This window comes from Rhinolophus sinicus, linkage group LG09, assembly GCF_036562045.2.
Source record: "Rhinolophus sinicus isolate RSC01 linkage group LG09, ASM3656204v1, whole genome shotgun sequence".
NCBI lineage: Eukaryota > Metazoa > Chordata > Mammalia > Chiroptera > Rhinolophidae > Rhinolophus > Rhinolophus sinicus.
This window is the reverse complement of record NC_133758.1, coordinates 5,771,312-5,798,872: the sequence shown is the minus strand read 5'-3', so window position 1 is coordinate 5,798,872 and position 27,561 is coordinate 5,771,312. Positions and strand designations below refer to the sequence as shown.

The 27,561-nt window shown below is 38.1% G+C and overlaps 1 protein-coding gene across 8 annotated transcripts in view; it reads right to left on the bottom strand.

The window, feature by feature from the left end:
- Window positions 1-27,561, bottom strand: part of RTTN (rotatin) — a 126,413-nt gene that overhangs the window by 27,519 nt on the left and 71,333 nt on the right. For all 8 annotated transcript variants that reach the window (XR_012498708.1, XR_012498703.1, XR_012498702.1 and 5 more), the window contains exons 33-40: window positions 25,558-25,747; window positions 24,072-24,163; window positions 15,909-16,002; window positions 11,908-12,100; window positions 10,873-10,963; window positions 7,488-7,641; window positions 4,847-4,984; window positions 2,162-2,379 (exon numbers count right to left, since the gene is read on the bottom strand). Coding sequence is in view for 1 of the 8 variants with exons in the window: in XM_074339859.1 (XP_074195960.1) it covers window positions 2,162-2,379; window positions 4,847-4,984; window positions 7,488-7,641; window positions 10,873-10,963; window positions 11,908-12,100; window positions 15,909-16,002; window positions 24,072-24,163; window positions 25,558-25,747 (1,170 nt within the window). In the remaining 7 variants the exon portion in view is untranslated. The remainder of the gene's footprint in view (window positions 1-2,161; window positions 2,380-4,846; window positions 4,985-7,487; window positions 7,642-10,872; window positions 10,964-11,907; window positions 12,101-15,908; window positions 16,003-24,071; window positions 24,164-25,557; window positions 25,748-27,561) is intronic.

The following is a 27,561-nucleotide window of genomic DNA, read 5'->3' as shown; positions in this document are numbered from 1 at the left end:
GTTCGTTATCCCTATATGGACCCACATTTACCACAAGTTGAACTGTGGTTCCTTGAAACACAGCACCACTAACAAGCAAGATAAAGCAGGAGGGAAATCAGACACCGTGGCTTGGCCTGAGTGGAGGGAGGCCTGGAAACTTCACGAGGTCCAGAACTGGCTGCAGGAACCATGGCCATAGCTGTGGTCTGGCTCCCAGAGCTGCTGGGCATTCTGGCCCAGGTGGGGAGGGGGCAGGCACCAGCCTCCCTGAGGGAAGGAAATGGATGGGGGCTCCACGATTCATTTAAGTTCCCTGAAGAGAAAAGCACCAGGAGAGCAAAGGCCCCTCCCAGAAGATAAGCATTCCACCAGAGCCAATTAGGAACTTAGTAACACTGTGGATTGGGGCTGGGGGAGAGCTTTTCAAAGGCATGAATTTGAGTTTTCTCCCTACAGTATTCCTTAAAGTGTAAAACAGGGCTCAGTCAACCACTGGGGGGACAAAGCCTGATGTTCTGAGGGTGAAAGAGAAGACGGGACAGTGTCCGGTTTGGGCACTAAACTAGGAAAAACTCAGTGAATGAGAATAGGGTGGTAGCTATTGGGAAGCTCTGGCCTCCCAAGAAGTGACTTCGAGAAATGCTTTGAGGACTTTTATCCCTACAGATCCAGCTTCTGAAGGAGCTGCTAGAGACAGAGGAGAAAATGACGGGGGACATCTTATCAGTGCTGGGAAAGCAACTACCATCTGTTGGGCAGGGAGGCAACACTGCCCTGGGAACCCTGTGCCCACTTGCTCAGGCAGGTTTGAGCGGCCCGGGGAGCTGTCCTGGCCTCTACCAGCCGTGTCTGCATGCCAGCATCATCAGGGCTGCTGGGCAAACGCACAAAGGGTCAGGTCAGAAAGAGGTGTACAGCCGCGAGTTTCACAGGCAGAAAAGGGCAAAAATCCCCAAATCCTGAGCAGTAAAGCGAGAGTTATAAGTCAGTGACCAGGAAGAACGTTGTCTGTAAAATGCAGAAACAAATTTCAATGTACAAGCCTACCATTTTCCACCTTTCAGTGAGAAGACAAAAATCAGGAAGCCACACGATTATAAAAAAGGAGGATTGTGAATATTGAAAAAACTCTAGTAGGGGCGGACGGGTGGCTCAGTTGGTTAGAGCGTGAGCTCTGGGCAACAGGGCTGCAGGTTTGATTCCCACATGGGTCAGCGAGCTGCGCCCTCCACAACTGGAATGAAGTCAATGAGCTGCCGCTCAACTCCCAGGTGGCCAGATGGCTCAGTTGGTTGGAGCACCGGCTCTCAACCACAAGGTTGAGGGTTCGACTCCTTGACTCTCACAAGGGATGGTGGGCTGCACCCCCTGCAACTAACAATGACAACTGGACCTGGAGCTGAGCTGTGCCCTCCACAACCAAGATTGAAAGGACAACAATTTGACTTAGAAAAGTCCCACAAGTACACAATGTTCCCCAATAAAGTCCTGTTCCCCTTCCCCAATAAAATCTTTCAAAAAAGAAAGAAAAAAAATCTAGTAATATTCCTATTTGTAAAAAATAATTCTGCAACTTAGCAAACATTTCTGTGGTTTTTTTTTTATTATTGTTAATCTATTTATGAAATAACAATACTTTAGTGATTTCAGAATGTTTTTTGATGAAACAAAAATCTTGGTTCATATTTTAGGAGTGAAAAAAATAAGTTAGATAAAATAGGCCTCAGGGCTTGGAAAGGGGACATTTTCTCACAAGTGTGACAACGCAGGTCTGCCTACCTCTATATACATAACCACCTTAAATATAGGTAGCTCGTTTCTATAAATTAAATGTCACTGAGGTGAACACATTTTCAAAGATGTAAACTGTCTTTAAAATGGCAGTAAGTTATTAATTATACCTGCATTCCTGAAATCTACCCAATTTGGTCATGATATGACACACTATTTTGATAAACTGATGGACTTAGATTATTAATATTTAATTTTGAATTTTTACATCATATTCTGGTCAATATCAGAGGGATATAAGACGGGAGAGGAGATGGTTCATTTAACTTGACATACTCTTCTAGTATGTAAATGGTCAAAACGAGCATTATTTTTTAATTCAAATGACTGAAAAACATTTTTTACAAGACCAACACTGAAAGTTTTAAAAAATCAAGAAATCACATACCTGAATAATTACTTCATTAAATCGTTCTAGAGATTTCTGATTTTCCTGAGTTTTATCAAGAAGTGAAGCTATTGTTGGACTGTGACATAAATTCGTTTTATCCTTATCCCATAGACACCTTTTTGCTTCTTCAGTCAAGAGAATAGAAAGGAACTGCAGGCTGGCAGTATACAGGGAGGGGCACGTGGTCGACAGCCCCACACAACTGCACAACATATCTAGAAGAGGAAGAATTCCATATGTAAATGTTTGAAAGTTTCATCAAAATAATACAAGTCAGTGGTTCAATTATCACAAGAATAACCTCCAGTGTTTAAAGGTAATTTAAACAGTACTAAGACAACATACTGAATCAAGCAACCTATTTCATTTTCCTTTTTATATGAGTTCTTTTTTATATGAACAGGTGTGGGTGGGTGTGTGTGTGTGTGTGTGTGTGTGTGTGTGTGTGTGTGTGCGCGCGCGCGCGCGCGCGCACATGTACAAATGCACATATACACGATATCGGCTAAGACCCAAAATAAGAGGATTATGTACAGATGAGCATTGATCCCTCTGGGATCTACTGGGATCTACAAAGTCTCTAGAGTTTTCAACTTCTTAATTTTTATTTCAGTGCTAATCTAAAAAATAGTAATGTAACTGTAGTCTGGATTACCTAGATTACCACCTTGTAAGTGTGATTGTGTCTCTGCTTCACACAAGTTGATGGCAAACTACTGAAAACGGGGCTTAGTGTGCAGTGTCGGCACTCTAGGGAACAATGGCGTTGTGGCAGCTCCGAGACAGAGCGAGAGTGGTGATGAACCGAACTGCAAATATAACCGAGCGGGAAGAACAGGCAAACCAGTACAAAAGAATCTGCACTGAATCACTCATTCATTTCCTGTTGTGAGCACTGATCTCAATGAATCAAAAGAACATTAATTACATTAATTTTATTAATTTGATAGCACTGGTTTATAATTTTGTTGTTTTATTTATATATTATTTTGGATTCATACTTGTGTTAGAGTTATAACCAGAGAGTTTCTGCCTAGATTTAGGTTATAGAAATTCTTATGTTCTTAAGTAATGGAAGAAAAATAATTTAGTCAGCATGGGGTTTCAGGAGAATTATGTTCATTTAAATGTCTAAATATTAGTCAAGTTTGAGAAAATATTGTTATAGATAACGTAAGTTACAGAGTGACCCTATGATATTTTAGAGGTGTATGGGGATGAAAAATAAAAACGAAAAACAACTCCATGGCAAGGAATATCAATGATCATTTTTATTAGTTATGCTTTCATTAACATGACTATTATCAAAGCTAACTGTTTATGTAGTAGGTTATTTTTGATTGGCACCATTATTATATAAAACTGTGTGCATGTTGTATAGATTTTGAATTTAACATGTCTTTATTTCATCACTAGGAAAATAGTGTTGGGTCAACAGGTTTAAATCAGGGGTCAACACCTTTTTCCTGCAAAGAGCCAAAGAGTAAATAAATACTTCATGCTTTGTGGGTCACAGGCCTTCGTCACAAGTATTCAACTCCACCACTGTGACATGATAGCAGCCCTGGGCAATAAGTAAATGAATCAGTGTGGTCATGTTCCAATAAAACTGGGTTTACCAAAACAGGCAGTGGACCCAGTGTGACCAGTTGGCTGAGGTGTCCCATGGGTCCCATAAAGCATCTTACTTCACAGACTAGCCTTCCCCAACATGATGCAAGAAGAAAATCTCAATTTCAATCACTCAGTCAATCTCTTTCCATTTTAATCTCTTTTAACAAAATAATGATCTCTAAATGGATATATTTCCCTTTAGAATAAACTCAGAACTCCTATACCCAGCTACCTAACAATTGTTTCTTGTTCAACCTGTGATTTCCCCATAAATCTTACTTCATAACTCTTACTCTGGTTATAAGATATATCATACATCTAATTGACAGAATGACCAAATGATAAAATAAAATTGGGAAAAAGTCAACTGAATAGTGAATTAGTGAAACTTAAAAAACTCAATTCTGAATACATTTAAACTGGTTATTTTAAAAAAGTAACATACATTTTTTTACAAACATTGCTGTAAAAAAAGGCTTTTTGCTATGCTAAAATTTATAACTATGAAAAATTAAAGGCACTTAAAAAATCATGTTACAAAATAATCATTTGTTTATTCTAGCAGGCAACTAGTACACGGAAAACACACCAATCATTAACTACACTGTACTCATTTCTGTGCTATAAGGAGATCCTTGTGTCTTGAGACAAGACACTGTTTTGACTGTAACCTCCCATGTCATCGTGTACACAGGCTCCGATACATGTGGATTCACCCACTCGCAGTAAGCGCATACCTGGGAAGAAAGAGACTGGTTTCTACGCCAACATAAGAAAATCGACCTCCTTGTTTTATAAAATGTCATACGTATCATCATTACACCACAGGCTTCTCTTACCTGTTTTTATGGTATCTTGAAATGGGTTTCAATTTTTCAAAACTACACGTTTTAGGCTCCTCAAGCGCACTGCAAAATCTCAGAGCAAGTACCTGGTTTCTCTTTTATATGCCATACCGTAAATACTTAATTTTAGAGAATATACTCTATCTAAAATCATAAATCACGCTTATCTTAACTTTTATTTCTTATTAGCAGACAAACCACAAGCCTGGCAAGAGAATCTTACCAATCACTGCTACCCAGTGTTTGGCCAGCCCCATGGTAATCGACGGGAGAGAGGCAGCACCAGCTTTCCTCAGGAGTGTGGCCAGAAGGTTAAATAAGTGTGTCCACGTCTGATAAAATGCCGATATTAACTCTACATCTATAAAACGAATCGAAACATTTCAAGTTATTAACACAAAGAAGAAAAAGAGCCTTTTAAAACACAAAACTCACCAGACACTTCATTACACTTAAAATAAGAGGTATGTCTTGTCAAATGAACACAAATGTTTTTAGCATAATCCAAAATTTACTTCAATTACTTTTCCATTGTTTCTTAAAGAAATCTCCCCTCCACCCTCCTTTAGACAAATAAATACACACTTACACATCCTCTTCTTATTAAATCACATTCAATAACAAACAGAAAGTGTGACAAACTGAATACTAAGTCATAACCTCAGAACTATGCTTGTGTGATTTCTATAAAAGTCAAGTTTCTCCTGTTTTCTTTATCCCCTCTAGCAACTTTGAGCAGGGATGAGAGAGGAAAGCACACTGTGCCCTGGTCATGGCAGAAGAGAATTTCCTTGAAGAACCAAGAAGAGTATTGCCCCACAAGGGAAACTGATACAAAAGAGGATTCTGCAGCTCTGCCCAGGGCTGACGATGCAGCCATTATCCTTCTAAGGTATGGACAGCTTTGCCCTTCTCTGTGCGTGGCCAGTGGGAGCTGAGGGCACTCGCAGTCTTAGGACTGCCCTTTGCGTCCACATCTGCCAGCTTGTGTCAAACTGCATCCCCACGCACACCAAAGACTCACCTCCGTGTTCATCTGCACCTACGAGGCACCTGAAAACAGTACCACCCAGGGAGCTTGGATTATAACAGTTCTCGTGTTTCTCAGCCATTTTGTTATTATCGGCTCCGTAAGATTCTTTTAGACATGTTTTCTCTTCCCCAGCCCCATGAAATGTTAATTCCACAGATACCATGTATCTGTTTATGTACTACCTATATGTCTGTACTTTACATGTAAAAACAGTAAGTATCAAGTTTACTGATTACATACAATACAGGCTTAAGAGGGCCAAATAAAATATTTAAGTTGGAAGTTAAATTAAAAATTCAAAAGCTATTAACATTTAACTTTATAACTGTGCTTGCTGAATAACTTCTAATGTAATTTGTTTATTCGTATACATTAAAATGTAGCAAATTATATATGAAAATTGCAAGTCGTATAAATATATATACTAGAAATATAATCAATTATTTATAAAATTATTCAAAACTTTTATTTTTCCAAGAAAAGAAAATTTCTTAAAACATATTTCAGTGAACTTTTAACTTCTGCTAGATAGAAGACAATAACTTTGAACCACTTACTAGATATACATTCAGATATCACAGTTTTCTTTTCAGCACTTGACATGATTAATGATGAGTTAAATGCTTTTACATAATTAAATAATAAAATGTATACTACTTTTGTATGTGGTTTTTATTTAATTCTCAAGGCCCAAGTCACACCAAAGCAACAGAATCGATAAAAACATCCACGAGGCAGTCAATGGCCAAGAAGTACAGGCCACTCTTGCCATGTGGCTCTGGGATCAAGCATTGACTCAAAAGTCCTCCAGTGACAGCCATCAGACTTCTAGCACTGATCTTGCACATTTCGTGTGTACCTTCCATGGGCGCAATGTCAATGTTTCTCCAGTGATGACCAAGAAAACCCACCAAGAGAAATTAAGTGCTCTGGAATAAGATGCCATTGGGTAGAGCTGCGCTTTGGGGGACCACAGGCCATTGTAACAGCTAGAATACTGTCCCCTGCCCCTTTCCCCCAAGAGTCAATTTCTGCTCCTTGGGGGGTGCTATCACCCTGGTAGAGAATGCATGGCCTAACCTTACCTAACTAGCTCAATTAGGACATCACTGCTGCTTATAAAATCTCCCAGTAAAGAATTCCTGTGCTTCTATTATAGCACTGGGATAATTTTTAACACCGATGAGACACTGAGGACCGGCTTTGCTGAGCATCACAGAACATTTCACTTCCCAGGCCGAACACCAAGCAAATCCATAACATTCAAAGGACTACATAAGAGTGAACTGACAGCAAAGAGAATTACCAAATGGTCAACTACTTCATTATAAACTATTTTAGACAATTGTAATATGTTAATCTTGATAAAGGTCCCACATTGTTTCTACTACTAAGCACTATATTCAACTTTTAATCAGTTTATCTTTCAATAATTTCAGACCTTAGGAAATCTTTGATATTATATGCTAGATTTGCTTACCCTTGTTATTGCAAATGAGTTACTAGCATGTCATCTGGCCTTAGCCATAGTTTGTAAGAATAGTTCACACCTAAATCTCACTGTACATTCTAACACTGCACGAAGAACTTCACCCTCATTTAAGCTGACAGCACAGGGGATGGTCTTTCATGATACTACACACTCACCTCAAATGGTCTCCTGGAGCCACTTATAACAGCCGTTCTATAAAATACACTATAAAACATTCCAAAATGCTGGCAAAGAACACGAATGTAACACATAACCCCGAAGTGAATGTCTGTTGCAAAGTACGATTTTCCTTCCTCAGTATTATCTACTTCCACCCTAAACTAAAACAGTAAAGCTTACCTAATAGATCTTTGGTGCATATGGTGAGAACTCCAATGATGTTTGTGGTGAGAGGTTTCAGAAGCTCGTCCTGAATCACAAGGTCAGGATCTACCAGTAAACACGACTGCAGAAGTCTGAACAAGGAGCACAGGTATTCGAGGAGAAAAGACACCTATTGGGAAAGGGAGATAAAGGAAAACAGACATATCATTTGAAAAGGCCATCTCGGTGACAAAGGATTTTACTTTTCTATGCATTATAATCACTCACCCTTTATAACTTAACAAAAAAATTAATAAAATATTAATTGTAATTTCTAAAGACCAAATGAATACATAGAAAAAAAGCATTATTTTTCTTATAAGCATGTCATTAATGGCCACATAAACACCATCAACTATAATATTAATAATACCAAACCAAGGAATATTTTCAAAGCCAAATTTTGAATTCTATTCAGAGAAAGAAAGGCTTATAAAGGCTTATAAATATAATTTTTCAAGTAGCTATATTGTGGAATCAATATTCTGGAAGAAGCAGAAAATGGCATTCCAAAGCCATAAAGCCTACAATTTTGTAATGAAAGGAAGAAAGGTTACAAAACACTCTTCCAAGTGCACAGTTGGGTGGTGGGGGAAGCTGGCCTAACAGCCTCGTTATTTCTACAAATAAAATGCAAATTGTTCCACATTTGCCCTCAACTATCCTTCAGCATAAAAATACTACTCTTAATTATAAAAGAAAAAATCCGTCTTCCCCACTATTGCCAATAAAACCAACTCTTGACACTAATATTATAACAAGTATTAACTGGCAAAAGTACTTAAAAAAGATAATTCCCTGGACAATAAAGAAAAAGCTGTGATTTATCCATTATCCTCAGGCAATAAGAGAATCCATAAAATCAAATTTAGGGAGACATTCTAAACCCTCTCCCTCTATGTACACACATGTATGTGTACACACACATGCGCGCACACACACACACACACACACACACACATTTTTCCTCCCATCGTGTCCTTCTGCAGTGGTGCGAGTCAGGGGCTGTTATGAATTCACGGAGGGATATGTGCCTGTAACATAAGTGGCCTCAGACTATTTCAAAATATAGTTCTGTACTACTTCTCCGAATGCATATGTCTCCCCCTTCATTTAATCTGCCCAATTAAATTACATAAACGTGCAGATGGCTCTACACTTCTCCTCTTAGGTAGAATGTGAAACTTTATTTCCTTACTGCTGTGAAATCTTCTGTGATCCCGTCATATTCTCAACTATTGAACTTACAGCAAGTCTGATCTCTGGATGTATGAAGTGCTGCCGTAAATACATAAACCATGGAAAGTGAGAGCCGATAAGGAGCATCAGAGAGACAGAACCGCTGAATTGTTCAAGATTCTTTTGTAAATTACCATATTGAAGATTTAATAAAATATTGATACAGTTCACAAAGGAGCTCTTTATGTCTGAAACGCTTATGTCTGAAACGCTTTCGTGAGAAAAACAGACCCCTAACCAACCACATACTGCAGCACACACGAACCTTGGCTGACAGTTAGGTCACCACCGTGAGTTCTGTCTACACACTCTGCCCAAGCCACCCACACCTGTTTCCTCCCTCCTCAGGTCTCTGTTCAAATCTCACCTTCACAAGGCCTTTTCCGACCACCCCATCAAAAATAAACAAGCTCTCCCACTTCTTCCCATCCTCATTTATTGTTTTCCACGCCACCTGTCACCATCTAATAAAACACTTCACATTTTAATGACCGTTAACTGTCTCTGGCACCTACGACACAAACGTCATGTGGAAGGGGGGGGTGTTTGCTTTGCTCAGATGCACTAGCACCGACAACACCATCTGGCAGAACAGACACCCCAGAATTTTTCTGGAATGAATGAATGACCTTGTGTAAGGAAAAATAGCCAAGAAGCAATTAGGCTACGTAAGACCAGGTAGTGAAGAGTGGGTCCTGGAACCAACCTGTGTGGGCTAGAATCCTGGACCTGCCTCTTACTGTGTGAGCAGCCCTGGACAAGTTACTCACCTCTGGACTCCAGTCATTTCCTTTATAAAATGAGGCCACTAACAGCACTTCATGTGACTGTCTTGAGGCTTCCATGAATTCATACAAACAAGCACCCGTAAATGTTTATTGCTGTTACTCTTCATCATCCCACAAGCACTGAATGAGCACCTGCCCCCAGCCTGGCACTGCGCTCGACACTCAGGATGTCACAGCCAGGCCCTGCCTTCATGGCGCCCACAGTGCCCTCTGACCTCCCCTCCCCTCACAGACTCTGCTCCAGCCACTCTGACCTCCCTGCTGTCTCTCACAAAGGCCAAATGGACCCCAATCCCGGGGCCCTGCTATGGCCGATAGGACCAGCTTCCTCACTTCTTCAGGTCACAGGTCACTGTCTTAAAGGCCCTCTTCTTACGTGGAAAAACCCTACCCTCCCAACACTGACGTCACTTCCTGTCCCCATTTTAGTTTCTCTCTGTCTAAGATGTCATCAGGCATATATGGATTTGCCCATGGTCTGCTCTCCCAACTTGAGGGAAGGATCTTAGTTTTATTCCCTTAGGGAAGATCCTGGTATATGGTAGGGCCTTGATAACGACTATTGGCTGGACAGACAGGAAAATGGAGGGTATCACCATTATGCAATAAGCACAGTCACAAATGAGAACACTGCAGTGGGACACATGCTTCAACGATGGCAGCATAGTATCCCCCAGCCTTGTAAGAGGGGGTCTCCCTTATTCAGAGAACTCAAAGAAGACATCACCAAGCAAGAGATACTGGTCTAGTCCACCTTTAATTAGCACCCCAAATAAATCTTGTAGCCCTTCTTAAAATTTGATTCTGAGGTAACATTTCTGTTAGCAACTGTTAAACATACTTTACAGATAGACTCTAGCTATAGGCAAGGACTTAAAAATACTTGTGAAGGAACAAAAACTAATGTAGTCTTATTAGACTGGGTTTTGAAAAGACACAGAACTTAATCACTAAGTATTTTAACAATTCCAATGTGGGTGAAAATGACAGAGATAGCCTAAAATCACAGAAGGCTAAGGGAGGGGGGCTATACAATGACCCACCTTCTTAATATAGTGCTCAAAGCTAGCTGGTTAAACATCTATAGCTGGTTAACGATGGAATCAGGAATAGAATCTAGGTCTTCAAACCCCACTGCTTTTTTTTCCCATCCAAAGGTGTCTCACTGAAATGTTAAGTAACGTATTTCAAATAACCTCATAATACCACGTATATCCTGAGAGATTTCTCCCCGTCTTCTATGGTTAGTGTAACCTCAGCAGAATTTATGTTTCTGCCACTTACAGCAAACAGACACACAGACAGGAGGCCACAGGGAGATGGGAGACGCTCACCTGAGCCTGGGTGTGTTCAACGGGCGGTGACGAAGGCAGCGGGACCCTGAGTTCCTGGACACATGCCTCTATGAGGGTGGCATCTGCAATACTGTGGAGGACAGAGAAAGAAAACCCTTCTGAAGATTAGTAGGCTTCTAATTAAAGATTAATAAATCAGAATCTGAAGTTCGAATGTAACCTTGAGTAGAATTCAAGAGCCTGGATTTTTATAAATAAAGACAATAAATGTTTATGAAAAAGTATCTTATTGCGGTTTAAAAGGTTAAAAGCAATTGCAAAAACTGCAATTACTTTTGCACCAACCTAATACTATCCAACACAGGGAAAAATCTTATCAGATACATGTGGGAAGAATTCTGAAGAAAAATACCTAATGAAACCTTATGAAAAGCATCACTTTTAGTCCTCGCAGTAAGCCCATTAAGTAGGTGTTACCAGTGACACTCCCGAAATTAAAGTTAACTTTCCCAGGACTGTAACACGAGTGAGTGAATGACCTATAACCAGACCTTAGTTGGACGGAATTCAGTATCTAAGGCCTTTTTTACTACAGCATACCATCAATGACAAAATCAGAAAGAGTTATGTCAGAGGCTTATTCACATTAGACACTGAAAGAACCCAATCATGATTTCCCTAAATTTTACCAGAATACGTTGCAATAAAAAGCTCAGTCTCCCATAACTAAGTAACTCCAAATGAATTTTTTAACTTATTTTTCAATCATGGACATAATTCTGGTATGACCACGACGGAGATAAATCCCCAAACTCCTTCACTTCCGTTTGGGATGAACAAGGGGACTGAACAGTCCCTAAGTGAGTGGCAGGACAAATGAGGTTTAGAACCTCTGCCTTACCAGTCAACACAGCAAACCAATACAAGCAATTTCACAGATCTGAAATAAAAGCTGTCGAGACGATTGTGGCAGAGCCAAGCCTGCCGTGCAGTGAGTCAGCACAAGGCTAGACCAGCACACCTGGAGGTGACCGGGGCCTGTCCACGCCATGCCTCTGGGAGCACTCGTCTTACCTGCACAGACGCTCCACCAGCCGCGCGTGCCGGACAGCATTTGCTGTGTCTCCTGGGGCGACCACCAAGAGGCTGTCGAGGAGGCTGCACACGGCGGAAAGGAGAGGCGGGGTGACCAGGACACACTGTCTGGGCAGAGGAGCAGCCAGGCACGGGTCGTGAGCAAGCCGTGGACACGCAGTTTCGTGCTGACCTAGTGTTGAAGATGAGCGTACACACGTCACTATGCTTTTACCTCGTGGTTACATACAATATTCCCGAGTGCTGACAATCAGAGGCAAGACCCTGGCCGTGCCCACAAGAGACGGCTGGGCAATTCCCGGAGTGCTCGCCTCATCTCAACCCTGTGGCCAGGAGCTGGACGCCCCGTCCTCCACTACATGTCTGTGTGTGTGCACATGTGCCGGCGTACGTGCACATGTGTGTGTCTGCCTCGGGTGCAAGTGCCAACACCAAGACAAAAAGGGCAGAGCACAGTTTTGTGTCTCAAGCATTCAGACACTGAGGAACAAACAGACGGTCCACAATCCTTCTTCTGAAACTCTGGGGGCCAGTCAGAATTCAAAATGTTTTCGGATTTGAGAAAAATACTAAGGTGCACATAGCACATACATTAATGAATACCTCCAATGCGATCTTGGGCAACTCCCCACAGCACAATCAGTATTTCTGCAGTGTAGCATACGCACAACCACAGTAAGAGGATGACCAAAGAAGCAAAAGCAACCAAACCAGTATTGGTCAGGTGTTGCAGCCCAATGTCTTCCGGTGTGGGCAAGGGTTACTACCGAGGGAGTTTGAGAAAACTTTCAGTCTTCAAGATTCTGGTATTAGAATTGAAGATAGGGACTGTGGGCCTTTCCTAGAAGACAGCAGGGGATTGCTAACGAGAGCTGCTCTGCCTCAGACCTTCCTTCATGACCCTCACTCCTCACGTCTCTTTTAAAGAAATATTGTATTTTGAATAAATTGTGACTTACAAAAAGTACAAAGAATTCCCACATATCTTCACCCAGATCCCGAAATATTAGTATTTTACCCCATTTTAGCTACCTACCTACCTTCTTATGAACTATTTGTAAGTTGCAGTTTAATGCCCCTTTTACCCTAAGTTAATCTCCTAAATAGGGACTGTCTTTTATAATCACAGTACAATTACCAAAACTAGGCAATTAACACGGATGCAGTGGCCTTATCTAATCTATGGACCTTTTCCAAATGCTGGATATTGTCCCACTACTGCCCTTTATAGCAAAGCAAAAAAGGTCTCTTTCTTGTTTGGCTCCAATTCAGGATCACACTTTGCATCATGCTGCCCTGTCTCTATGGGTTCTAAACTGGAAGGTTCCTCACACTTGCTTTGTGGTTCAGCACCCTGATATTCTGTGAAGAACACAGGCCAGTTGCTTTGTAGAACGTGTGATGTTTGGTGTCTCCACATGATCAGCTCTATCTGTCCCACTGCTGGTGGTGGTCACCTTGACCATCTGATTCCTGTGCTGTCTACTACGCTTCTCCATTGTAAATGATCACTTTCCCTCTGTAATTAATGAATTACCTTGGCGGGGGGGGGGGGCACATTGGGATATATATTGTCAAGAAAGAGTTGATATTTGAAACCAAATTAAACTGGGAAAGTCCAATTTAGGTAATTCCACAGAAGTAGTTCAAATGGTTTTAAGGAAAAAATGTAAATACTATTCACACAATATGTATTACATGTCTTCAGCATTTCTAGGGCAACCACATAGAAGGAAAGAATACCAGTAAAGGGGGAAGAGCACAGCATTGAGGAAATTCAAAGTCATTCAATACATTCAATATAATTTTTATATTTTATCTGGAGAGAATGATCCCAGTTACTTCTATGTATAGTATTCAGATATACTAACATTTTTATTTTGTAATGATTCAACTTTGTAAATCAAATGTAGCTTTATAGATCATGAGAAACCCTGTGAAAGGTTCTCTTATAAAGGAATTTTTCTTTTATAAAAGTTAGAAACTAAATTTCAAAATGAAAAGTTGGATGTCTAAAGTGGCCCTAATGTACATGCGAGAGAAAATTCTTCTTATCCTGTTTTAAATCGCTTTGGGACGTGATGATTCCCGAGTTAATCAAGAATTAACGGAATAAGATGAGAAAGGAGTAACCAGCTTCCCTGGGAAAGCCTGCTAGATGTTCCAGCAGAGAGAACTAAAATCTCATTATCACCAAAAATAATTCCATCTAAATGTTACTGTAAAGAGAGAGAATTCAGAAAGACGTCTCACAAGACAACAAACTCACGCTAGCCTTAAGGCTCATCGACAGCATATATTTAACGCTTTCCAGCACTGTTCAAAGACGTTTGGCAGGTTCAACAAAAAGACTAAAAGTCTTTTTTTTTTTTATCAAATACACACAATAAAATGATAATCAGTAAAACTGTGCATAAATATACATTCTAAGTATAATCCTTGACAATAAAATAAATTCAAGAGTAATAAAAACAAAAAACCCCACAGAAGTGTATATACACAAAAATCTGTACATAGATATTCATAAATTATTCATAATAGCCAAAAAGTAAAAAAAAAAAAAATCCAAATGCCCATCACTGATGAATGGGTAAATAACATGCGGTCCATCCATGCAGTGGAATATTATTTAGCAATAAAAAGAAATGAAGTACTGCTATATGCTACAACATGGATGAATCTTGAAAACATGTAAAGTGAAAGAGCCAGCCACAAAAGAATGTATGATTCCATTCATACAAAATGTCCAAAACAGTCAAATCTATAAAGAGGAAAAGTAGATTAGTGATTGCTTAGGGCTGAGGAGAATGGGGTGGACGAGGAGTGACTACTAATTAGGGTACAGGGTTTCGTTTTGGGGTGATGAAATGTTCTAACACTGATTGTGGTGGTGGTTGTGCAACTCTAAAAACTAATGAATTGGTTTTTACCCTTAAATGGCTGAGTTGTGTGGTATGTGAGTTATATCTCAATAAAGCTGTTCAAAAAAGAATAATGTAACATACCTCTAGAGATAAATGTTCCTGAAATTTGTTACCAAATTTCATTTCATGCTCTGTGTCTGCAGCTATTTAAACAATCTGAGTTTGCTCCTTTTGTTCTTAAGAGAATGGAGTAAGTACTTTCACAATTAAACACTTCTGCATATTGTCAATGTAAATTACTAAAAACTAAAATGGGACATTGTTTAGGAAGGTATGGAATATTGTAATGAAAATTCAGAGTAAAGACTTAATGAAGCAAGTATTTCTGAAGTTTCAGAAAGCACTTTCTCTGTAGATGCTTATACTTCAGTGTTTAAAATTACCTTCTTTTTAGATAGTCTATTCCTTACAGTTAGAAATTGAATACTATGTTGTAACCTTCAAATACAAGTGTGTGTGTGTGGGGGGGTGTATGTGTGTGTTTGTGTGGGTGTAAGCATAATAGAGTTGGAAGCAGTCCCTAATACAGCAGTCCCTAATGCAAAGTGTAAAATTTATATACTGCCATTAATAAAAATAAATCCTACACGACTCATCATGTATTTGTAATAAAATAAATACTCAATACGTTCTGTGTACTTTAAAATGGAAGCATAGCTTTTGAAAAATACTCAGGACCAAATTCTCTTCAGTTTCAAGTGGACTACCATGGTAAATTGAAGTGTTTTCCCAAAAGAGGGGAGAAAATGAAGTTAACTAATATCCATCAGTTCCCCAATTCAAACACCAAATATCTATGCTTAACTGATAAAGAACCATATGGCAATCAGACTACTTATCTATGGGCCAAATTCCTGTTTATTAGTTAAGAGGATTTGTTTTGTTACTTTCTGATATATTTATTCTAATTTATTCTATCATGTTCCATGACATTTCATTTTGTTCTTATCTAGACATTTTAGTCTGTGACTTATTTAATTTTGTTCTTTCAAAATATCTGTCTGGACCGACTTGTCATTTTCCGTTTTGAAAGAAAAATGTCTCCTAAAAGAATACCTTGAGCCACAAACTGGTCATGTGAGACTTCAGGGCGAGGTGCTGCTGAGGGCGCAAGGGGTGAAAACTCTGCACTCCCGGATGAAGGCGTCACCTACGGATCAGCAAAACAATTACTTTACTCACAACAATCACTCAGTGTTACATGGAAAATGAAACACAACTAATACATACACAAGAAAGATATCCCTAAACAGGTTTATAACAAAACCATACCCGTTAGTCTAACTGGAAAACATCCCATATCTTGATAGTTATAATAGTTTTTGAATGGCATTTTCTACTTCTTCTTATAGGGTATGTTAAGTTTATGTAAAGCAGTAACTCAAAGGAGTGACGTTCTAACTTGAAACCCACTAAGGATATTAAGGTCCCAATAAGGCCTATTTTATTACCCAAATGTTGAATAGCTAAAATATACTACTTTTAACTATCATTCACTGTGTCCTTGAGATATTTTTCATTTTATTTTTTATGAGCTTATTAGTTTATTCATTCATTCATTCATTCATTCATTTTTAGGCTCCACAAATAAGAGACATCACATGGTATTTGTCTTTCTCTGTCTGACTTATTTCACTCAACATAATATCCTCTCGGTCTATCCATATTGTTACAGATGGCAAGATTTCATTTTTTAGGGCTGAATCACATTCCATCGTATGTATATATTACATTTTCTTTATCCATTAATTCCTCGATGGACACAGGTTGTTTTCATATCTTGGCTATTATAAGTAATGCTGCAATAAACATGGGGGTGCAGCTATCTTTTCAAGCTAATGTTTTCATTTTCTTTGGATAAATTTCTTGCATTTCATGACGCCTAATAAGAGTTTTTTAAAGTTTCAAACAGCAAACACAAATTTTAATAGTGCCTTTGAAAAAATTAACAGCACTATTAAAAAATGTTTCTCTACTTCTCCCCATATCGCAAAAGAAGTGTTTAAAAAAATAAGCAATATGCTGACACTGCAGAATGCAACATTTTTTAAAACATGTAACACAACAGAAATTCTGTAGAAGGCAAACACAGTCTCGCTACAGGTTTATAGATGAGCAGACTGTGTGGGCTCCTAAAACTGCAAAAACCCAAACTGATGGGTTGGGCACCTCCTCTGTGAAAAAATACCTTATCTAGAGGGGCGATATCACTCTCTTTCTTACCATCAGTTTGTTTTCTCTGAGATGGCATGAACTTCCCACACCTGGGTAAGGTCCAGGTCAGCGGGTGCCACAGCAGGGGCTGTCAAATGAATTTTTGAATCAATCCCACACAAACTCAGATACTATACTGCGCATAATATTTGTATAGATTGCATATTTATCCCAATACTTAAAGTAGGGTATCTTAGATTGATATAATAGAATGAAAGCAAAAACCAAGGTTATTTTCATTTGTAGTTTCTGATAGTAAAAAGAATATAAATTTCAAGAAAATGGGAGATGAAATTAATAGACAGCTTTTCAAATCCCCTCTTTCAGCTTAAGGCCTATTATAATCATCTCTCACCGCTTAAAGTACACGCTACAATAACAAGAAATAAGTGATAGGAAAGTGTAGCCAAAAAAGTAAGCTAAGTATATAAACTCATCTAAAAACTAAACCTAGATAAATTTCGGTCTAAATAAATAACTCATAAGCAGGAATGTATTATATACGCCTTATTTTATATAATATTAGATCCACATAATAGAAAAAAAACCTAAAATTTTCTTTTTTAATTATATTTGCTTATGATTGGCTATAAGAGATCTATAAATATATATATTGGATAGATAGATAGATAGATAGATAGATAGATAGATAGATAGATAAGCAGCCAACAGACATGCAGATAATTTTACAATCATACACCCAGATGGCTAGCACAAGCTCTGCAGGAGCTCACTAATATACTTTGCTCCTGCCACCCAAGCTCCTTTGCTTGTACAAGAAAATTTAAGACAATGAGGCTGGAATCCTTTATCTTTTCAGGGAGCATCCTTTCAAATGACAAACACATGAGCAGTCTTCACTACTGATAAAAACAGAGACAGCATCTAAAGCAGGAAGAGAAGTGTTTAAGGGCCCATGAGAAACCTGGCTTGTCAGAAGAAAGCAAAGTTGTGATTCGTGACCGAAGGTCAAGCATTAAGAAAAGTTGTGATTTCCCTTTACAGTCCAATGAAGGGATACACAAATTTAGAAGATAGGATTCTAGAAAGCACCTAATAGTTGTATTACAACCTACCCCACATGGTTGAGATAACGGAAGGACTTCTTTATATAGTAATGTATTGTTTTAAAAATTGATTATGTGTGATTTATATTTCTACGAGCCATCCATATTTTTTAATTTGCTATATTAGTATATTTTAATAAGACAAAAATATTAAACTGAACTCTAGTTCTATGCTCAAATCCTTGTTTGCCTGAAAATAATCTTCAGTGGATATGTATTTAATTATATTTAACAATACGCATTAATTTGTAAATCTGTTACTTGTCACCTTGAAATCCAGGTAACAACTAGTCAATTTTGAAATTCAAGTATTAACTGCTGGAAGGCGGAGGTTCAAATGAGTGTCCAAAGCCACAGGTAGACAAGACCTGATCCAGTCCACGTCCTCATTTAGAGGTAAGGACGACAAGTAAGGGACCTGCCCAAATGTAAACTCTAATTAGGATTCTGAGACCAGGGCTGTAATCGTGACAGCACAAACTTCCTCCAATCAGAGGAGGCCCTCAGACACGCCTGCAGAATGCTGGCCAGCCTTGTTCGAGAGGACATGCTTCTTTCCCCCCAGTCTCCTCCTTCCGTGGAGAAACTTCAGCGAGACTGAGTTCCAGCCTCATTACCAGGTGGAGGACGTGGGGTTGGCTGTTTAAGAGCAAACTGAGCATGTTCAGTCATCCCTTCTCTTCCCCACAGCGGAGAATACACATTCTCATTTGCTCTCTACCCCACAGAAAGTACGAAGCCCCGTGTGCGGGGCGACGGTTGTCCTTCTGTAACAATGAGTCTAAGTCCTGTTCTATCATCTGCTCTACTCATCAAAACGGACCCAGAGCAAAACCGCAATCTAGATTTTTCCCTCACTTTCACATATGTCACAGGATACATCCTGAGATTTTCAATTTATGTTCCCTTGATCAGACAAATAACACTGAGCCTTATCAATACCTCCTGGTATTACAGAAGGCAAAAAAAAGCCTGTTAGTGCAGATAGATTGATACTGACATTACTTCAAGCTACTATCTTAAAACAGACTCCAATTTTGCTCATAAAAACTAAAAAAGATAACCTTTTTGTCAATGTGTTTATAGATTTGATAACTAAAGAAGCTTTCTAAATCATGCTTCATTGTAAAATATGCAGTTATAATTTTAAGAGTTGCTTTGAAATAGCGGGAAGTAGCAAAGTCATTTACCACATCAAAGTAGAATTTGAGTTTAAAATTTTTTTTCTTTCATCTAAACAAACTACATCAAATGTTCAGAGATAATTTTCTTTGTATTCTGCCTTGCAGAAACAAAAGAGTTCACTAGATACTTTAAAGTATTTTGAAAGTTAATTTAGGAGTTGCATATTTTATTTGTCAGAATGATTTTATAATACCTTCCATCCTCTTTCATCAGAAACAGTATTGGTGCCTAAACAGGCTGTTTGATTTTTTTTTTTTAATTAAAAGAGAACAAAGGAAGAAAATGAGGATTTGTGGTATAAAAAAAAAAAGAATAAAATCTACTCACATTTTTAACACATAGCAAAAAGAAGGTATAAGAAGTTTCTAGGGGATTTTAGGTATGCTTCACAACTTATAATCCTTAATTGTAACCAAATTGTAACAAGAAGTTCAAATCACTTTAGGTGTACAGATTCATGATTCAAATTAGATTGTGTACACTATAAAATTTAAAACAAGCTCAGAAAAACACCACTGAAGGAAGGAGCAGATGATGACAGAAGCTTCTCGCCTGCCTAAGGCTAAGATCGCTTACTCACAGGCAGCCGTTTATGACCGGGACGCTGCCCTGGGTCCCTCAGCTGTACTGCACTAACTTAAGAGAACGCGTTTCCTAGTGCTGGTCCTATCCCACCCCTATTGGCTTTGTGATCTCAGGCCACACAGGAAGTGCTCTAAGACACGGTTTCTCCATGTGTGACAGGGCACCGCCCTCAAATGGTGCAGGTTGGACTGAACCCATCTGTGGCAGGTCACAGGGGCTGAAGGTCACAGCAAAGCAGCGCGTGTTGTCATCTGAGCTCTAATGGCCAAGATGCCGGCTCTCTCCACACATTAACATTTACTATATGAAACGATTGATTTTTATCCAAATTAAGAAAGTATATTTTAGTACAAATATATAATGAGACTCAAACCCATTTTACTTCAGTTACAGTTCCTGCAGAATATTATTGTTGAAATCTAGTTCAAAATGTTTTGGTAGGCTTCTTTAAATCTTTGCACTTGACAGAAACTGCTATCAATCTATAGTAACTCAGTTTGGAAAGCTTCACACTTACCAAAGTGAGTACCAAATACAGAAAAAAACAAAAAAAAATATATTATTTGCTCCTTCTAATAATTTTTTAAATAATATTTATAAAATAGCATGTGCTATGCACATGGAACAGAATAATATCCTATTCTTATCTGCCGTCATATTCATTCTAATGTCACATACAAAAAAATTATATTAGAAAAAAAAAAATTGAGATATCACGAAACATCAATACCTAAGCTTTATTAATAGACTGACATTGAGGTTTCATACCAAAAACAAATCACTTGTGAATTTTCACTGTACTACAGCCCACGGGCCTGTATTACCAACACTTAGGAACTAGAATCTCACTTGATGTTCCTTTTAACTAAAATACGCAGGTTCTTAGATCCCAGGTAATCTGTAGGCAGTTGAAATTTATTTAAACAAATACATCATTGTCTTTCTCTCTCTCCATTCTCATGCAAACTGCCATCTCCCCAGGATTTCCTGGGGTCACCACACCAGAGGTCTGTGCAGGCCCTATCGCTGACCCCTACGTCAAAACTACTTTCCCTTTCATATCCCCGTGGCAATATTGTAGTTACCAATGTATGCTGTCTAATCCCTTCCCCTTCTCCCTCATCCCCACACTCTTCCCTTCTAGTAACCATCTGGGGAATATAACCAATAATGTTGTAAAGATTTTGTAGGGTGTCAGATGGGCACATGTCTTATTAGGGAGACCACTTCAGGGACGGTGTAGATTTCTGACCACTGCACTGTACTTCTGAAGCTAAGGTTGAATAATATTGAATGTCAACTATAATTTATTATATACAGTCACAGGATACTGAGTACAGCATAGGGAATAATAGAGCCAATGGAATTTTAATAGACATATACGATGTCAGAGGGCAATAGATTGGGGGATGGGAGATTATCACTTTGTGAGGGGTGAAATGTCTATTGCATTGTTTTGTACACCTGAAACTAATAAAGAAAACAAAAAACCAAACAACAAAAAACTACTTTCCCTTGTAAAAGCCTCTTAGATCCATCCTTGCCATAACTGTCCTCAACCTACTCTCCATTCTATAACAAACTTTCAGCTACCACCAATCAAGTGTCCATTGTAATGTTTCATGCCATGTTACTCTGCTGAAATAGCTTTAGGTCTTTATAGCTATTATAGCTTACCTCTTCATATCCAAAAACAGACAGCTCTCCTGGCTGATCCCCATCTCAAATCCCTCAGAAACTTTTCATACCCTATATTTTGCCATGTTTTAAGTATGTGAGTAGATTTGTACCCTACCTTTTTCCATAGTACAAATCCTTATTTTCTTCCTTTGTTCTCTCTTAATGTATTTTTTAAAAGACCACATTTTGGTCACAGAGCTGTCACTGCACACTGGTATGTGCTGGGCATAAACTAGTCTGGGGGTTCTGAGAACCGGAAATGAGATTTCAGGAGGAAAACAACTAATGCCTGACCCTACTGGGGAAGGAGAGATTCGGTTGAATGGAGGCCTCTGAAGAGCTTCTTTATAAGGGCAATGCCCCCAAGGTGACAATGACACTCCTTACTCTATTTGTAATTGACAAAACATACCAGTGGCAATCCATGCCGAGCTTGCCAAACAACTGAACAATATTCATTAGATAGACCATTAAAGTCCCTATGGTGGCATCTGCAGCAGAGAATGGATAATGATCCAGCACAAGGGATGACAGGACGCAAATCAAAACATAATGCTTTCCTTGGAAAGACAAAATAGAAAAACAAACAAACCACTCAACAAATTGCATCTTTTCTCAATTCTAAGAGATACACAAAATAATTATATAAATAAACAGATGAGTGCATTAGGAAACTTACATCCACTCAACTGATAGCTCAATTTGTAATTTCAACATTTTCTTATACCTGAGAAAGTTTAGTTGGTCTGGGTACTGACAGTTGAGGTTAGAAGTAATACTGGTATAATAAATAAATTCTCTACATTTTTCTCCTGTTGGGACAAAGGTACATAGTATCTCTGGCACAAAAAGGAAAACACTGACAATTAGTAGAACTGGTGTAATTAGACTACTTTTGTAACTAAAAGTCACCAATTTGGTGAATTTGGTGAAGCCACCACTGCCAAAACTACTCTGTTTGGAATCCAAAAAAAAAGAAAAAAAGAGTTGACTATAAAAATTCTAATAGATAATACTAGTCTTTTGAGGAACTACAAAAAATAAATCTTACATAAAACTATATATATAACAATTCCAAAAAAAAAACCAGATTTCATTAGTATATTTCTAAAAGTGTATGTGACATCCTAACACAAATTAAAGACATCTACATTAATAGAGGTGCTTCTATTTTAATAATGATTACAAGAAATAACATTTCCAAAGTTTTTCTTGGAAAATCTAGTATCCTCATCTATAATATTTATATATTATTATAAAGAAATACAAAAGTTCTGTTTGCTTTTTCTTTTTGTACTTCAGTCTTCTTGTATAGGATAAATACAACTTGATATCTACAAAATAGCTAAGATAGCTTGGAGTTAATTACAGCAATTGCTTTCTCCTGAGTGCCTACTATAAGCAAAGAATTGAAGAATGTAAAGATTTCCAGGTTAGTCAATAGCCCCTTAAACAAACAAGGTAATCCAAGAATTACTTTTAAGCATATGTTAATACTGTCCTTCTGTGAACTAAATAACCAGCATTCCTTTCTGCACTTAATCATATCATTATTTCTCTTACTGAGACAAAGATATATACTGTTTCTAGCTTGGAAAGGAAAGCATGACATCTAGTGGAACTGGAGTAATGATTCTATCTTTCCAAATAAAGTTTCAAGCACTCAAAATAAAACATTGTATTTATTTAGAATGTTCAAAAACTCTTCTGAGTCTAGAAAAAAATAAAGACTCTTAGAACTGTAGCAAAAAGTACCAGCCTCTTGAGAAGCTGTAGTAAGTGCGTCTAATTAACGGCTGTATATTCTTTATTCTCCTCTATTTTTGCTCCTGGAAGCAGGGGTGCCTTCCTAATAGCTTCTACAACACAGTAACAATGTTCCAAAAACACTTCACACTTGAGTAATGTTTCCCAGTTGAGAAGGAACGATTTTATACCTTGTAAAACGAATGAAACCAGGTATCAGTTATAATTTACAAATACTCAGTGTCTCAAACTTTTCAGAACAAAGTAACTTATGAATGAAAAGAAAAAGGAGAAAAAAAGACAAGCAGAGACACATGAATTTCAGGTGTTTCACATAATCAAGAGCTTTCTATCTGACGCTGTAGAATTAGAAGCGTGTGCATCGGTACCATAGTGGAATCACTGAAATGGGAACTTTCTCCAAAGTGCCTTGTCCTTAAGCAAAATTTCAGGGTAATCAAACATTAACCACATGAGATCTGTTTTCTTCTTCTACTACTACTGATAAACATTTTTAACTGTTGAGTCTATCCAAAAAGGTAGGGACGAGGTTGAAAACCCGTCTGAAAGGATATTTGGTTGACGGTACCAGCAAGGGAGGCCCTAGTTCTGCAGACAGCACTTGAAGTAGATCACAGCCATTATCAGCGGACCTTAGGCTTCCTGTCCATTCTCATCTCTCCACTGTGTGGACTGAAACTGTCAGATTCACCATGAAGCACTATGAATTCTTTGGAAGTACCATTGTCTCCGAGGTGGAGAGAGAACTTGGAGCTGGATCTTGATTGGACATCCTCGATGGAGCCCTCCAAAACTTGAATGAGTCATCTAAACCTGTGACAACAGGAAAACTGTCAGCATGAATAGTCTCCTGGGTACTGTAACATTAACAGAAAAAACACTCATTACTTGAAACCAATTAAGAACTACGGCAAGAGGTTTGCTAATTTTTATTTTCTTAATTCATATATAAAATTTGTTTCACAAAAAGTTTAATGACAATTAGTTGACTGTGCTTTAGCTTACTCTTACGCAATTCTTCAAGAGCATCAGCCCCCAAACACTAACGTGCATGAGAACCACACAGCTTGTGAAAACAGTTCCTGGGTCCTATTCCCAGAAATTCATTTCCCCCAAACCAGCGTAGGGGCCATAAATGTGCATTTCTAACAAGCTCACAGCAGATTTCAATGCTGTTGGTTCATGCTCTGAATAACGCAGACAAACGATTAAATGGGTCCCTTTCCTAATAGGGGCAGTTATTCAGAATGTTCAAACAGTTTATCAAATGTCATTTTCCTCCAAGAAGTAAGGAGAAAAGTGAATTAGAAATTTACACTTACATATTTCAAAGTAAAGGAATTTAATGTCTGCAATTTACTCTTTAACAGTTCACAAAAATATATACATACAGATATGTGCACATAAATAAACTTTATTTATACACACATACACATATGCATACATACACATGGCACGGAGGGGCAAAAATAGTAAAATGTGAACATTTGGGAATTCTCTGTACTATTCTTGTGCTTTTTCTGTAAGTGTGAAATAACATCAAGATTTTTAATAATTACTTTAAAAATTAATTTTAAAATTCAATTTATTTTTATTAAATTATTATCAATTATTATAAGACATAATTATTATTATATGTGCTAAGATCTCATACTTGGGAAATCCAAGGGACTCCAAAATAGAAATTAAAAGGTTTCAGCAAGATATTTTGACAAATGAGTAACATGACAAATACAAACAACTTTTCATTAGCAAAACAATTAGAAAATTTAGTAGGAAAAGGTCTCATTCTCTCATTCTTGATTGCCTAGGAGGAACCTTCCCAAAGTTCAAGATAATAATAGAGAACAAAACTATAGAACTTTGCTGAAGGGCATGAAATAACTTATGAAACATTTATATGATTTCAAAAATGGTTTCCATGAAGAATTTATAACCTAGAAAAGTGCTTAGGCAATGTTTAGTGAAAATGTACGTAAGATGTGAACACAATTATGCAAAACAAACAAAAGCTACACAGAGAACGAAGACTGGAAGAAAATACACCTGAGTCAGCCAAGGTAACCTCTGGGTAGTGGGACTAGGGCTGAACGCTTGTCCTACGCACTTGCCACTATTTTTCAAATATTTTGTAACAAACACATGGGTCTCTTTAACTGTTTAAAAAAATGTTACATCTTTTTGAAATGTAAATATAATGTACTTACCATTTAAATCACTGCCTTCTGAAGTTGCATTAAGAGCAGAACAACTCAAATCAAATGTATACCGTCCCAGGTAACAATGTTTTACCATCTGATTCAAATGTTCATAAAAACGGCAGTGATAGAAAAGCGCCTGAAGGGCGGGTTTTCCCACGAGCGACAGGCCAGAGTCCTCGTCATGCACGCAGGGGCCCTATAGGAAGGAGGAAGAAAAAGAGAGACACGGTGATTCATGACGGAATTCCCTCGCAAAGACCCATGGGAGCTCCAAAGCCCCCAGACCCCCTTCACCTGCCTCCGGCCTCTACACTGGCAGCAGCCTGATGAGGGCATTATCTCACAGGACCCTAGGGCTTTGAGCCTAAAAATCCACTCAAGGCAGAGGCTGATCTGTCTCCCGAGGGGCCGTTTAGTTTTAAATTTTTCTATGAAATGGTACAGCTTTTAAACAAGTAATTACATACTTGAGCCACAAACACAATAAAAGCAATATTTTGTAACCTACACAGAACAATAAGTATTAAAATATCTGAAATATTGTAGTCTAAGTAATTATATTCAGAAGTATTTTATACCTATCAACAAGCTAGATAAGATGTAAAGGCTCATCAATATCCAAGTCTGTCTGTCACTTAACTTCCCACCAAATGAACTCTGCAAAGGAAACGCCCACAATGCATGCACATCAGACACACTTTCCACCAAGAGGTTGAAAAGAATCTGCCATTACTCAATTTTAACCTCTTTGTACTTTTCTTCAAATAACTATTTGCACTGCTAGTCACTACTTTTCTTGGACTATCCAATGGTTAAAAAGTCAAGCAACAGGATTAGTTTCAAGTTTGCAAATAATCCCAAATACTTATAAATATTTCTATTTCTTGGAAAATAAAGATTTTAAGACAGATCATAAGGGAGAGAAAAGTAAAAGATAGAAAACAGAAATCTAAGTGCCAACAGGAAAGGTATGATCAAAACATATTCAAAATTTATCATTAACTGTCAGATTTGTGTATGTGTCTCTACTTTCATGCCTCCTCGTCACCAAGGAAAGATGAGCATTAAAACTTACTATCCAGGAAGATAAAATAATTTACAAGTTAAAGGTAGAATTACATTAATACGATTATTTCCGTTAACCCTCTTTTCAAAGATACTATCATTAAAATTAATATTAAATACCTTTAATGGTTTTGAATGTTACTGTTCTGTTCTAATAAACCTATCCAATACTGTGAGCGCACTCCTTATAAGTAGAGGAATTTACATATTTAAGAAGAAATAAGACTACTTCCCGGGCAGCCAGCACGTGATGGTCACTGTGTAACTTGCAATGCTGAGGTCTAGAAGAAGCAGGTGAAACAGAGAGAAGGACAGGAGAACAGGGTTGCGTGCTCCCAATTATTATGTTCCAGGCAGCGGGGCCCTTTCCTGCATCACCTTAGCTAATTACCCAGGATGAAGTAAGCCATGCACAACCTCCGAGCAATTCTAACAGTCACAGCTTCAAAACGTCCTATCTTTGCAGCCACTTACAACATCCCTAAACGTATAAAACATGTCAAACACACAAGAGACTCGCAATAGTTGCCGAACACCACAAATTCAAGCCCTCCTTGTTATAATTCAGGGAAGGAATTCACCACAAGATGAGAATTATAAATCTTTCCGCTAAGTTTACTAGCTTACCTCCCACTACCGAACAAACCTCAGAAAATCAATAAAATAAAATTGTGAAACAAAGTAGTGCAACACTAGTTTTCTAAATATATTTCATAATATGCCTAGAAGAATGTGAAAATATTTTATTACATAGATTATATGAAATTATTCAGAACTTTTACATTTGCAAAATTGTCTATAGAATTGCTTTCTGGATGAGTTACAGCCACAGTCCAAAATTCACAAGGGTTTAAGAAAAATAGACGAAGGAATGTAAACTGTCAAAAACAAGCTCTTCAAAAGCTCTTAAATCTGCTGATTCTTTATTCCACAAAGGCCTGCAAA